At 42.6% G+C, this 12,927-nt stretch overlaps 1 protein-coding gene across 1 annotated transcript; it reads left to right on the top strand.

The window, feature by feature from the left end:
* The first annotated feature begins 258 nt into the window (after positions 1 to 258).
* On the top strand, positions 259 to 7,939 carry NPY (neuropeptide Y). The gene is made up of 4 exons (XM_003270411.3): positions 259 to 365; positions 1,329 to 1,516; positions 5,573 to 5,653; positions 7,737 to 7,939. The coding sequence occupies exons 2-4, from the start codon at positions 1,329 to 1,331 to the stop codon at positions 7,759 to 7,761; spliced, it is 294 nt and encodes a 97-aa protein (XP_003270459.1). The 5' UTR covers positions 259 to 365; the 3' UTR covers positions 7,762 to 7,939.
* Positions 7,940 to 12,927: the final 4,988 nt, after the last annotated feature.

Here is a 12,927-nt window from a genome sequence, read left to right as displayed (position 1 = left end):
GCAGATGCTTGGGCTTTGGTGTTGTCCAGCGCGCTCGGAGCGCGCTGCCTCGCTCGCGCGGTCCCAGGCCCCGCTTCTTCGGGCAGTGCCTGGGGCGGGAGGGTTGGTGTGTGGGTGGCTCCCTAAGTCGACACTCGTGCGGCTGCGGTTCCAGCCCCCTCCCCCTGCCACTCGGGGGCGGGAAGTGGCGGGTGGGAGTCGCCCAAGCGTGACTGCCCGAGGCCCCTCCTGCCGCGGCGAGGAAGCTCCATAAAAGCCCTGTCGCGACCAGTTCTCTGCACCCCATCCGCTGGCTCTCACCCCTCGGAGACGCTCGTCCGACAGCAGAGTACTTGCCGCCCAGCCACGCCCGCGCGCCAGCCACCGTGAGTGCTACGACCCGTTTGTCTAGGGGTGGGAGCGAACGGGGCGCCCGTGAACTTGCTAGAGGCTCAGCCTTGCGCTCTGTGGAGCCCTGGGGCCCTGGGAGGATCGCGCCCTACTCCCCAGCCGGGACAATGCCGGCTCCGCGCCCCGACGCGGACCAGTACTCCTGGCGGCTAAATTCCACTTGTTCCTCTGCTCCCCTCTGATTGTCCACGGCCCTTCTTCCGGGCTCTTCCCCCTGGGCGGTTCTTCTGAGTTACCTTTTAGCAGATATGGAGGGAGAACCCGGGACCTCTATCCCAAGGCAGCTGGCGGTCTCCCTGCGGGTCGCCGCCTTGAGGCCCAGAAAGCGGTGCGCGGTAGGAAGGTTTCCCCGGCAGCCATCGAGTGAGGAATCCCTGGAACTCGGGAGCCCCGCGCCCTGCCACCTCCCTGGATTCTTGGGCTCCAAATCTCTTTGGAGCAATTCTGGCCCAGGAAGCAATTCTCTTTCCCCTTCTCCACCGCAGTCGTCACCCCGAGGTGAACTCTGCTGTCAGCGTTGATCCCCTGAAGCTAGGCAGACCAAAAGTAACAAAGAAAGTTTTCTTCCCAGACAAGAGTTTGGGCAAGAGGGGAGAAAAGTGACCCAGCAGGAGGAACTTCCAATTCGATTTTGAATGTCTAAACTGGCGGGGCCCCCACCTTGCACTCTTGCCGCGCGCTTCTTGGTCCCTGAGACTTGGAACGAAGTTGCGCGAAGTTTTCAGGTGGAGCAGAGGGGCAGGTCCCGGCCAGACGGCGCCCGGAGCCCGCAAGGTGGTGCTAGCCACGCCTGGGTTCTCTCTGCGGGACTGGGACGAGAGCGGATTGGGGGTCGCGGGTGGCAGCAGGGGGAGGAGCGCGGGAGGCAGAGGAGGGAGGTGCTGCTCGTGGGTGCTCTGAATCCCCAAGCCCGTCCGTTGAGCCTTCTGTGCCCGCAGATGCTAGGTAACAAGCGACTGGGGCTGTCCGGACTGACCCTCGCCCTGTCCCTGCTCGTGTGCCTGGGTGCGCTGGCCGAGGCATACCCCTCCAAGCCAGACAACCCGGGCGAGGACGCACCAGCGGAGGACATGGCCAGATACTACTCGGCGCTGCGACACTACATCAACCTCATCACCAGGCAGAGGTGGGTGGGACCGCGGGACCGACTCCGGGAGCGCCAGTGCCTGCACACCAGGAGATCCTGGGGATGTTAGGGAAAGGGATTGTTTCTTTTCCTTCGCTCTATCCCAGGGCAGGACAGTATCAGGCACTTAGTCAGCTCTAGGTAAATGTTTGTACAGGGCACACTCTACACAAAATGGGTACCTTCCATTTTGTGCAACTACAGTCACAGAGTCGTGATCCCCAGATTCAGGTTCCCCAGGCTGGTAGGCTGGCAATCTCCTCTCACTCACCTCTTAGGGTTTGTTGTGGTTCTTACAGCAGTGGGGCCCTGTCCAGAAATCTCGAAAGTACCCAGTGAAAGGGGCAAGAATGCGCCAGAGAAATGTTGTAGGGAGAAACGCTAGCAAGGTGTCTAGGAAAAACAGAACGACCACCAAAGAAAACGAAACCAAGGAGTAAACTGCAGGGTTGCCACAGACAGTGTCAGACTTTCCGGCCTGCCCAGGGCTAATTGAATGACAGTATTTAGAAAAAGTCAAATAGAGCTATTTTCTTGTCTTCTGTACTGTGTTTCTTTGCAGTCTCACTCCCATATTTGAAAATCCTAGTCCCAATAATTAGAGATTCAGCCTGAAAACAGTTTATCTAAAATGCAGAGATCTCCCTATTTTATAGCTGTGAATTCTGAAAAGAAAGTGCCCACTTGGTATTTCATTAAGAAGACACTTACGTTGGTCCAGTAACTTTAGGATGAAATCAGGGATTACATGGAATCTGAGAAATTGTCAACTTTTTTCTGAACATTCAGAAAGTCAAAATGAATGCCGTATTTTCACTCTCAACATTGACAATTAAGGGAAAAATCAAATCCAAACTATTTTACAAATTACATAGGATTTAAATTTTGTTTTCAAAATTGGTTGATCTTAGTTCTAAATCATTTAATATCTTATTTTAATTACTGAGATTAAATGATTTTAGTCATTTGACCATATCTAAAAGATAAGCCCTTTAGAAGCATTAATGTTAGTTAACATGTTTAAATTATATGTTTAAAGTATTGTGGGGTTTATTTATTTATTTAGTCCATATTTTTACTGTTTACAAGTCAGGGAGTAGTTGGAAAGGATCCAAAAGGGGGAGGATTTATACTTTTAAAATAAAGTTTGCTTTTTCCTGTTTCATCAAAAAGGTACTTAACATCCTAAAAAACTTTTGAAAAAGCCCCAATTTATATAGAATCTGAAAAACATGAAAATGCCAGAATTAAATAGTATTTGTTTGTGATCCCTTGAAATCTGATCATTTTAATTAGCAAAAAGCAATAATATTTTATATTCCATACTTCCCAGAAAGTTAATTAATTCAAATTCTTGCTATGCTATGCCATCATGCAGATCAAAGAGAACTTGTACAAACAAAAAGATATTAACTGTTTTTTTCTAGAAAAACCTTTGTTAGTTATTTAGCTATAGCATAATATACAGTAGAACTCATTTTTCCGAAGATGATTGCTATAAAGCTTTACCATTTTACAAAGCTCTAGCATTTTAAAATGTTTTCCTAGGCATTATCTTATTCAGTCTTTACCTCAAAGCTTTAAAGGGAGTATAATTATCTCCATTTCACAAATCGTGAAGCTAAGGACATTTCATGAAAGCTATTTTTGTAGGAATTATGGAATTGGAGCCCTCCTTTGAGTTTCTTTGGATGTTGTCACTACCATCAACAGGCAGTGTTATCTCCAACATGTTTGATGAGAAAAAAACATAAGGGAAAGGGACTTGGGTTTCATGGCAAGAGATTCAGCTTAGATGGGAATGAGCTGGTCTCTGAGGCAGAGTTTCCTGTCTCATCTTCATGTAAACTCCTTCTTAGAAACCAGCAGAGGCTCTTAATGTACATCCATCTTCTCCTTCCCACCACAGACACCCACTCCTATGTGTGTTTCTGAAAATTACAGGGTCATTTGTGGATGTGCTTTAATTTAGTATAGATATAATCTGATATCATTATCTTTCTTTCCCCCCTACCCCCGTTCCCCCTGCACTCAATTTGTGCTTATATTCCTGTTGCTCTATATATACCCCTGGCTCATTGCTTTTGGAAGTTGCATTACTTATTCTAGAGTGTGGGTCTCCTACGATTTACTTATATAGCCCCCTAAATCAGTGGTTCTCAACTGGGGATGATTTTATGCTCCCCAGGTGTGATTTGGCAGTGTCTGGAGACATTTTTGGTTTTCATACCAGGTGGGCGCTGCTGGTATCTAGGTGTATAGATGCCAAGGAGGCTGCTAAATATCCTACCATGCCCAGGACAGCCCCCATTACACAGAATAGCCAGTCCCGGAGAAACTCAGGCTTAGATTAGTGTTTCTCCTTCTTGGCTGCACATTAAAATCATCAGGGGAGCTTTTAAAGTACACTGATGCTGGGATCCACCCCTGACCAATTAAATCAGACCCTCTGGGATGGGGCCTGGGCTTTAGAGTGTGTTTTTAACACTCCCCAGGTGATTCTAATGTGCAGCCAGGTTTGAGAATCTTTACTCTAAGGACTCAATCTTTGAAAGTTACAGCATTGTAGAGGGGAAGGATGATCCAGAATTAATTAAGGAAGAAGAGTGAACAATGCTGAACTGGATGCAAGATTATGACTGTGCAAATCCTCCTATTTCAGATTTAGGTTCTTTACTGGTAAATTGGAGAAAACAGTTGGCAGTTCTTTTCCTCGCTGGAGCATGATGAAGATAAATGAGTTACGGTTGCCCTAGACTTTTACGATTAGTAAAACCAATGGATGGACAGAATAAATAAGTATAAGCAGGCGCCTATAGTCTAATATCGCAACTCCAGAAAATCTTTGAGGAAATCTCACACATGATGGGAGTGGGACAGGGAGTTGTTTTGTTTTTGCTTCCCTTGAGTCTCAGCAAAAGAACAGTAATAGAAAATCTTTCCAAAAAATTTAGATATAATTTTGCTTGGCAATTAGAATATACCCTCCATCAGCTTTGTTCAGTTGTTGGACCTATTAACCAATCCATACCAGGCTAATTGATTTCTAAACAAAGTGGTGAATGGTGTCCAATGCCTTTTCTGAGAAAGGGAAAAATGGCCTCTTCAAAAGATACAATTTGGCATAGACTTGTCTGGCCCTTTTGTAGTGTCCTGGAGTGGGGAGCATACACTACCATCGCAGGTAAACGAAACCTTACCTGTATGTATTGTCTCACCCATATCCTGCTACAGGAGAAAAAACGAAACAAAAAAAGAACATTTCCATGGATCAGTTAGATTCCTTTAGACTTATAGGGAGGCTAAAATCACAGCATCAGGAAAGACTTTAGCATTTGGCACCTTGAATGAATATGAAAAATATAAGACCTAGGGTCTGTTGGTAGCCAGAAGAATGGATGCATTTCAACAGCAGTAATTTGCATATGTGTATCACTTTGTCACTTTGAAAGCATTGTGACTCACATTTCACACTGGATGTTCACAAAGACTCTGATTTAAGCAGGGGTTGTTTTACAAATGAGAAAATTGGGATTCAAAGACACAGGTGGGTCTTAGATGGCAATCTGCTGATTTTTTTTTTCTAGGACTGTCTTTGACATATCATCTGGTCTCCTTGTTAAGATTTAAACTGCTGTGTATCATCAGAACAATAGCCAATTAACTAATTGTGGAAACATTTACAATCATGCTTCCATGTTTTCAAATTTCCTGTCACCTAGTTATAAAAGTATGTATCTCTGTACATATTATTTGTGGTTGTTTAAAAAGGCAGGAATTTGACTAGGAATTTTGGTTCAGTTTAAGTAACCTCCTAGATTATTTGTTGAGTATTTGAGCAAAGTTTAAATATATATATATATAAATAATTTGAAATAAAATTTATGATAATGTTTCAATAATATATGCTTCATACACCTAGCTTGCTAGTTACAGATGAACAACTGACAATAATGTTTAGTTTTCACATCCCAAATAGGAGACTATCTTCCTTTTTCCTAAAGGTTTTTACACCTATTCCAAACTTGCTTTAAAAGACTTTTTTTTTTTTTCCAGATATGGAAAACGATCTAGCCCAGAGACACTGATTTCTGACCTCTTGATGAGAGAAAGCACAGAAAATGTTCCCAGAACTCGGTATGACAAGGCTTGTGATGGGGACATTGTTGCAGAGCTCAAGGTGCCCAGGGGAGGGAAGTCAGAGACAGGTGCCTGGTGGGAGGCACTACCAGGCTTCTAGACTAGGGGAGATTTTGGCAGAAATGAGGATGAAGAAGCAGGCAGAGGAGACCTCTCTTTTCATGTACTCATTTTCAAATCTCTAAACTTCTGTGGAATACCATTTTTTAGCCCAGGTTATTTGGTGCTCCTTTCACAATTTTAAAAATAATTGACTTTTAACTTAGAAATTATATAGAATTTCTAACATTGTTGGAGTCAGGGGAGCATAGAGTGAGTCCCTGACTCTAAATTGAAATGACCAACTGTCCATCTCTGGCTGGGAAGCTCTGTAGTTTTTATATATGTGGAGTGTCCAGATGTCCTAGGAAATGCCCCACGTGGTTTTTACTCCAACTTTCCCAGTTTTACATGAAGCTGTAGGTAAATTAGGTGCTCTGGATTACTTTTTGACATATTTTAGTTCAACTTGTGTCACATAGTGATTTATTACATTCAATGAATGCACGTTGAATGACAGTATTCTTAGGAGTTTATCTGTAGTCTCAGGACTTTCTTGTAGTTTCGGTCTGTCTTGGAAAGAGGTGCCCACCAATGTCTAAGTGTGAAACATCGAGCTAAGATTTTCTGGTGCCTCCTGGACAAGGAGTGCTGCTGAAGAGGAGCCTGGTCCTCTTCCATCTTCATAACCTCCTGGCTCTTCAGTCCTTACTTCCTGTCTCTAACCACAGTAAAATCATAGTTCACAGGGTCCACGCATGTCTGTGGCAGCTTGGCTGCCTTAAACCCAGAGTTCTATAACGTCGAGAACCAAGTTCCCCAGAAGAGGTCACTAGAACACTTGCTCAGTGAGTGTGACTGACACGTGGCTCTCCATCAAGTTCTCCCTAGAGACTCAGCAGGGTGACCCGCTGGGCCACCCACCTTCCCTTCTAACCTCCCTCAGTTCTCTTGGGAAATGGCCAGCCAGCACGAAGGGTGTTAGTATGGAGTTGTGAGATTTGTTTTCTCTAAAGGGAACAACGAGTTGAACTGAGAAAAACTTCAGTGCTCCCGTCCCTGGAGGAATCAGCCCAGACTTAAATAGCGAATGCAAGGGAAACAGGTAGAAAATTTGTAAGGGTCATTATTTTAATTAAAAAAATTATATTATTATTATTATTATTATTCAGAGACAAGGTCTCCTTCTGTCACTCAGGCCAGAGTGCAGTGGTGCAATCATAGCTCACTGCAGCCTCGAGCTCCTGGCCTGAAGAGATCCTCCCTCCTCAGCCTGCCCAAGTGCTAGGATTACAGTTGTGAGCCATAATGCCTGGCCGGGGTTGTCTTTAATACTAAGCAGTAAATATCTTTCCATGTTTCACTGACGTGCATATGATGCTTGCCACAATAAAAAGTTTGGGGTAGACTATATAGACTTACTGTTAGAAAAATAACAACGCAGACCTACTTAGAACCTTGGTTTTTGTCTTTGTTTTGTGGCCCAAGGTCACACAGTTAGTGCATGAAGTAAAATTAATTGCACCCTCATTGACAGACTCCACCATGTGCAGTTAGAAGGAGACAAAACTTGACAGTCTTGAAGTTGCCTATGAGTGCTATTTTATTTAAAAGGTCTTATTATAGTCTAATAAGTAGCATCTTACTACATAATAAAGCTGGCAGGAAAAGGATGCATATTTAGAGTTGAGGAACAATAACTTTCCTGTTACAGCTTCATGTGATTTCTGTAATTTTGATTTTCAAAAGATTGTGGTGTTCTTCGGCTCCTTTGATACATACAGAGCCTTTCAAATGCTCCCTCTGATGTTTGCCCGAGACGCCTGTCAACATCGTGGAAAGCTGCTCAGCTGGGGCTGTGCATATTGTGCCTCCGCCTCGCGATCTGATGTTCCACATGGCTTCTTATTTAGAATGCCAACAGGAGACTTTTCCACAGTTCCCGGTCATCTTTCACTTCAGATCTAAATGTCTCACCCTTGCTAATACCTCAGGAAATTGGGCAGCTTCCCTTACATGCTTTGCTTCTTATGTTTTACAGGCTTGAAGACCCTTCAATGTGGTGATGGGAAATGAGACTTGCTCTCTGGCCTTTTCCTATTTTCAGCCCATATTTCATCGTGTAAAACGAGAGTCCACCCATCCTACCAATGCATGCAGCCATTGTGCTGAATTCTGCAATGTTTTCCTTTGTCATCATTGTATATATGTGCGTTTAAATAAAGTATCATGCATTCAAAAGTGTGTCCTCCTCAATGAAAAATCTATTACAATAGTGAGGATTATTTTCATTAAACATATTATTAACAATTAGTCATTATAGTCTCCCTTAACTAGCAGATTCAGGGTTTGTTTCAGTAATATTAAAACAGCGGCTATGAAAGATATGAAGATATGATTATTCATGATAACCAAGATCAGCCGTGTGGGTGTGTGTGTATGTGTGTATGTGTGTAAAACATATAGATGCATTTGAAGATATTGATCAAAGGAATGCTAATTGGGGAAATTTTTCTGAGCTTTCCCCCCATTAACATGGAACCCTTGCTAACCTTGTTAACCAGTGCTGTCAGCAGAAGGACTTCCTGACTAACTAGAGCTTTCTGTGGAATGTCCTTTATCCCTCTGTCTAATATGGCAGCCACTAGCCACATGTGGCTTTTGAGCCCCTGAATGTAGTTAGTTCAAATAAAGAGATGAGTTTTAAATTTTATTTAATTTTAATGAATTTTAACTTAAATGGCCATTAAGTCTCTAGTGGCTATCATATCAGACTGTTGAGGTCTATACATCTATTTTGGTCACTACTGTTAGAATTTGACTCAGAAATACAATGAGTGGGATGATTATCTTTTCATACAACATGGGGCATGTTAATTAATTTAGCTGAAACTTATTAAACTTCCTCCTTCAAGTACCTATTTGCATGGGCTTACTTTAGAATAAATGTTATTATATTTTTACATGTCATTTCTAAATCAAAGAAAAGGAGTCTCATCCCACACTGGTACTTCATACCACACTGTAAAAAATATGCACAAATATGTTTATGTGACATCTTAAAACTTTACCAAAAAATGCATGAATAGCAATATTCATCATGACCTAGGGAATCTTGTAGAATATACAATATTCTCTGCATATAAAAAATTATAACTTTTTTCAGGCAATGGAGTCAGTGTTGCTGCAAAATGTAATTTCCTTTAATGAAACTAAGATAAAATTGTTCCACAATTTCCCTAAAATTTCCTTTATTTTTATTTCTTTATTTTTGGAACTAAATACCAATATGTAAAGCATTTTTAAAATCTAAAAAGTTAAGTAAGTCATAATTTATTACACATCAAAGTTATTAACCTAGTATATCTGGGAATTTTCTTTATTAAAATTAGTAATACACAAAGAAAGTTGACTGAAAAATCCATCTTTCAGCATGGATAGGCTGAGTACTCATCACCATGCATATAGTCTTATACCACTTCACAACATTTTGGTCAATGATGGCCCGCACATATAGCAGTGGTCCCGTAAGATTACGATACAGAATGTTTACTGTACCTTTTCTATGTTTAGATACACAAATACTTACCATTATGTCACAATTGCCTATAGTATTCAGTACAGTCACTTGCTGTGTAGGTTTGTAGCCTAGGAGCAATAGGCCATATCATATAGCCTAGGAGTATAGAAAGCCATACCTTCCAGGTTTGTGTAAGTACATTCATTCTATGATGTTTGCCCAACAACAAGATCACCTAACAATGCATTTCTAAGAAAGTACCCCTATTGATAATTGATGCATGACTGTAGAACTCTTGATTACGTGGAGTAGAGCAAACATGAATAATGTATATGACCCATTCAGAGAGAATCCAAGAATTCGATTTTAAACAAAAATTTTAATCTCTTACCTCATCAAACCTAAATGCCTAGAAGACTTAGCATTAAACAACCGCATTTTACTTATACTCAACACGGGCCTTGATCCCTCTGCTTCTTCACCTCATCTTATTAGAAGGAGGACTTAACCTTCACACCGTGTGGGTCCCATGAACCTGATTCAGTGACTTTCAAGCTCTCTGACCTTCAAATTCACTACATGGCTGAGTTCTCATCCATGAGATGGGGATAATTATTCCTGCCTAAATTTCCATGTATACCTTTATGGGTATCAAAATTCCAGTTAAGACAATGTTACAAGTAATGGAAAAGAAATGGGTAAAAATGAAGTTTTTGAAGACTCCTGTGTTGAATTCTAAATCCCTAATGAACCAGAATTAGCTTTCAGAAATAAAATGATAGCAAACTTTTAAAAAACTGCAAAACTGCATTTCAGGAGATTATAGTAATATTTCTCAAACATTTTCAGGTTTAGAAGGGGAATAGGTTTGAAACAGGTTTAAATAGGTTTTAGAATAGGTTTAAAGGCACTGGATCACTCAGCTGTCATTGCAAACAATAATAATAATAATACTTACTAGAGTTATAATAAGAACAATCTAGCCTTCATTAATGAGATCCCTATGAGCAACATAATCATTATCAAGTAATTCCATCAGCACTTATTAAGGTCTCCTCTCACCCTAGCTCTAGTCCATCATCTATGAGGTATAACGTGTGCATTATTTTTTGCAGGTGTCATGTTTTTATTTTGATTCCTGCAACATCCAAGACATACTCAAGCAGATGAATATTCCCTCAATTTTCACAGAAAGGCCTATAGGAAGTAAGTGACTTATCCTACCTCATTCAAGTTAGTGGGACTAGACAGCAGCTCCTCTTTACTTGAAAACTTTGACAATGTCTTCCAGAAGTGAGCGCAAGTGGAGATCAGGTTGTGTGTGATCTAGTTAAAAGCATAACTCCAGTGTACCACACTGAAAACAAATTAGAGAGTAACGAAGTACTAAACAAATTGCGTGAGAAGTATTTAGAAAAGGAAATTAGTGTGGGCTGACTAGTTGAAAAATGCTTACTAGAGAATGTGGATTGACCTAAGAATAGGAGGAGGTTTTGGGTCTGGGCTAAAAACTGTGTGGATTAGCACAGCTTCTGAAGGGAACCTTTAGAGCTCTACTTGACAGGAACAGAGAGAGAGCACCAGAGGCTAATTGATGAACTAGGTCTAAGAATGGCCAAACTCATTCATTCACTTAACATATTTTCATCACCTAATATGTATTGGACTTTGTACTGAGCACTGAGGATACAAAGATTAGTTTCTCAGGGAATTTACTATCTAATGAGGGAGGCGAATAATTACAGTATATTGTTGGAAGTGCAGAGATGTGTCAGAGGTTTGAGAAGTAGTTAGATGCTAGAACCTTCCCACTCATCATGCTTCCCTTTGCAGTTTCCTGACAAGGGAGCTGTACATACAAGAGTCAATTGCCAACTAAGAAACAGAGCCAGGTGAACAAGCATCCAATGAGGCCCAAATGTAGGGCTGCCTGGTAAGCTGAGTCAGGGTGCCTGGCTGCCACCCAAGCCTCCAGAGCACCTCTGTTTCCAAACCAAATCTCAGCAGCCTAGTGAAGAGTGACAAGAAAAGTAAGGTTTCTGGGGAAGATTCCCAAATTCACTTACACAAATAGCCACGTAGATCAGAAGGGCCAGCCTGTCACTTCTAGCAGCAGATAGAAGAAGAGAAGGGCCACTTGTGACTGCTCGTTACCTTTCAATTGTGTCCCCGCTTGTTAAGACAATGTGGCCTAATGAATCAGTCTCCCATGAATAACAGCTGTCTTCCATGCAGAGGGAGACAGGAAAAGAGAAAGAACAGAGGCCAGAGGTCTCATGGGTTAAGGCTAAAATGTGGACATCCTATAGCTCATTCAAATTCAATATGTTGGCCGGGCACGGTGGCTCACAGCTGTAATCCCAGCACTTTAGGAGGCCGAGGCAGGCGGATCACGTGAGGTCAGGAGTTGGAGACCAGCCTGGCCAACATGGTGAAACCCCATCTCTACTAAAAATACAAAAATTACCTGGGCGGGGTGGCACGTGCCTATAGTCCCAGGTACTCAGGAGGCTGAGACAGGAGAATCACTTGAACCCGGGAGGCAAAGGTTGCAGTGAGCCAAGATCGCGCCATTGCACTCCAGCCTGGGCGACAGAGTGAGATCCTGTCTCAAAAAAAAAAAAAAAAAAAAAAAGTCCAGTATGTCCAAAATTGGTATTTCCTTTTTCAGGGGTAGCAATATCTCCTTCCCTAACAAGAAGTGGGCCGTGGTTTTACTGGGGTAGTGAAGGGCACTCACCCCAGGCTGAGGAGAGTGCAGGAGTAGCATTATTCAGTTCCTAGGGCAACTGACTGATGCTTGAGCTGAGGTTTGAAGGATGAGCAGCAATTGCCAAATGAAGAATGCCAGATGGGAGGTAGAGAACATGCAGATATGTCACAGTAATGCATATTTTGATTACTTTTTAATTATTTGTGATTCCCATACTTTGAATTTGATAGTGGTGGGCCTGGACAACTGGGTTATGTTCTAAGGGGAAAACCTCATTTGGGATAAAATCAAGCCTAGTCCCACAGTCATCTCAAACTCTTTTCTCCCAGGCATTCCTTATTTTTTATTTTTTTTTAAAAAACCATCCCATCTGCTCTTCCTACAGACTTGACTCCAGGGCATACTGAGGCCTCTCTACCAATATTTTTCCTTCAGCCAAATTAGGATTAGACTTCTCAAACTGAGATCTCTTAACCATAATCTTATGGACAAATTGACAAATTCAGAGAATAAATGTTGTAGGGGTGGTTCCACACCCAGGGTCAGGAAGGCAAGGATTCACTATTTCTCTGGAATATTTTATCTTGCATCCTCTTTCCCCTGCCTAGACAAGGGTCAGAACAGAAAAACAGATTTAAAGAGAAGGAAAAAACAGCACTTGCTTGGAGTTTGCACACCATCCTGTGATGCTTCCCATTAGGTGAAGTAAAGATGGCTGATGCGGCCTGGCGCGGTGGCTCATGCCTGTAATCCCAGCACTTTGGGAGGCTGAGGCAGGCAGATCACGAGGTCAGGAGATCGAGACCATCCTGGCTATCACGGTGAAACCCCGTCTCTACTAAAAATACAAAAAATTAGCCGGGCATGGTGGCGGGCGCCTCTGGTCCCAGCTACTCGGGAGGCTGAGGCAGGAGAATGGCGTGAACCCAGGAGGCGGAGCTTGCAGTGAGCCAAGTTGGCGCCACTGCACTCCGGCCTGGGTGACAGAGCAAGACTCCA

The sequence above is a fragment of the Nomascus leucogenys genome, chromosome 17, assembly GCF_006542625.1.
Source record: "Nomascus leucogenys isolate Asia chromosome 17, Asia_NLE_v1, whole genome shotgun sequence".
Lineage (NCBI taxonomy): Eukaryota > Metazoa > Chordata > Mammalia > Primates > Hylobatidae > Nomascus > Nomascus leucogenys.
Note: the sequence above shows the minus strand (reverse complement) of the source record. Positions and strands in the feature narration are given on the sequence as shown.

What these genes read in the sequence shown, in the direction of transcription:
- NPY (XM_003270411.3), top strand. Translation starts at nt 1,329, where the DNA reads ATGCTAGGTAACAAGCGACTGGGGCTGTCCGGACTGACCCTCGCCCTG. An exon ending in AACCTCATCACCAGGCAGAG is followed by an intron (nt 1,517 to 5,572) that starts GTGGGTGGGACC and finishes TTTTTTTTCCAG; the next exon opens with ATATGGAAAACGATCTAGCC. An exon ending in GAAAATGTTCCCAGAACTCG is followed by an intron (nt 5,654 to 7,736) that starts GTATGACAAGGC and finishes TATGTTTTACAG; the next exon opens with GCTTGAAGACCCTTCAATGT.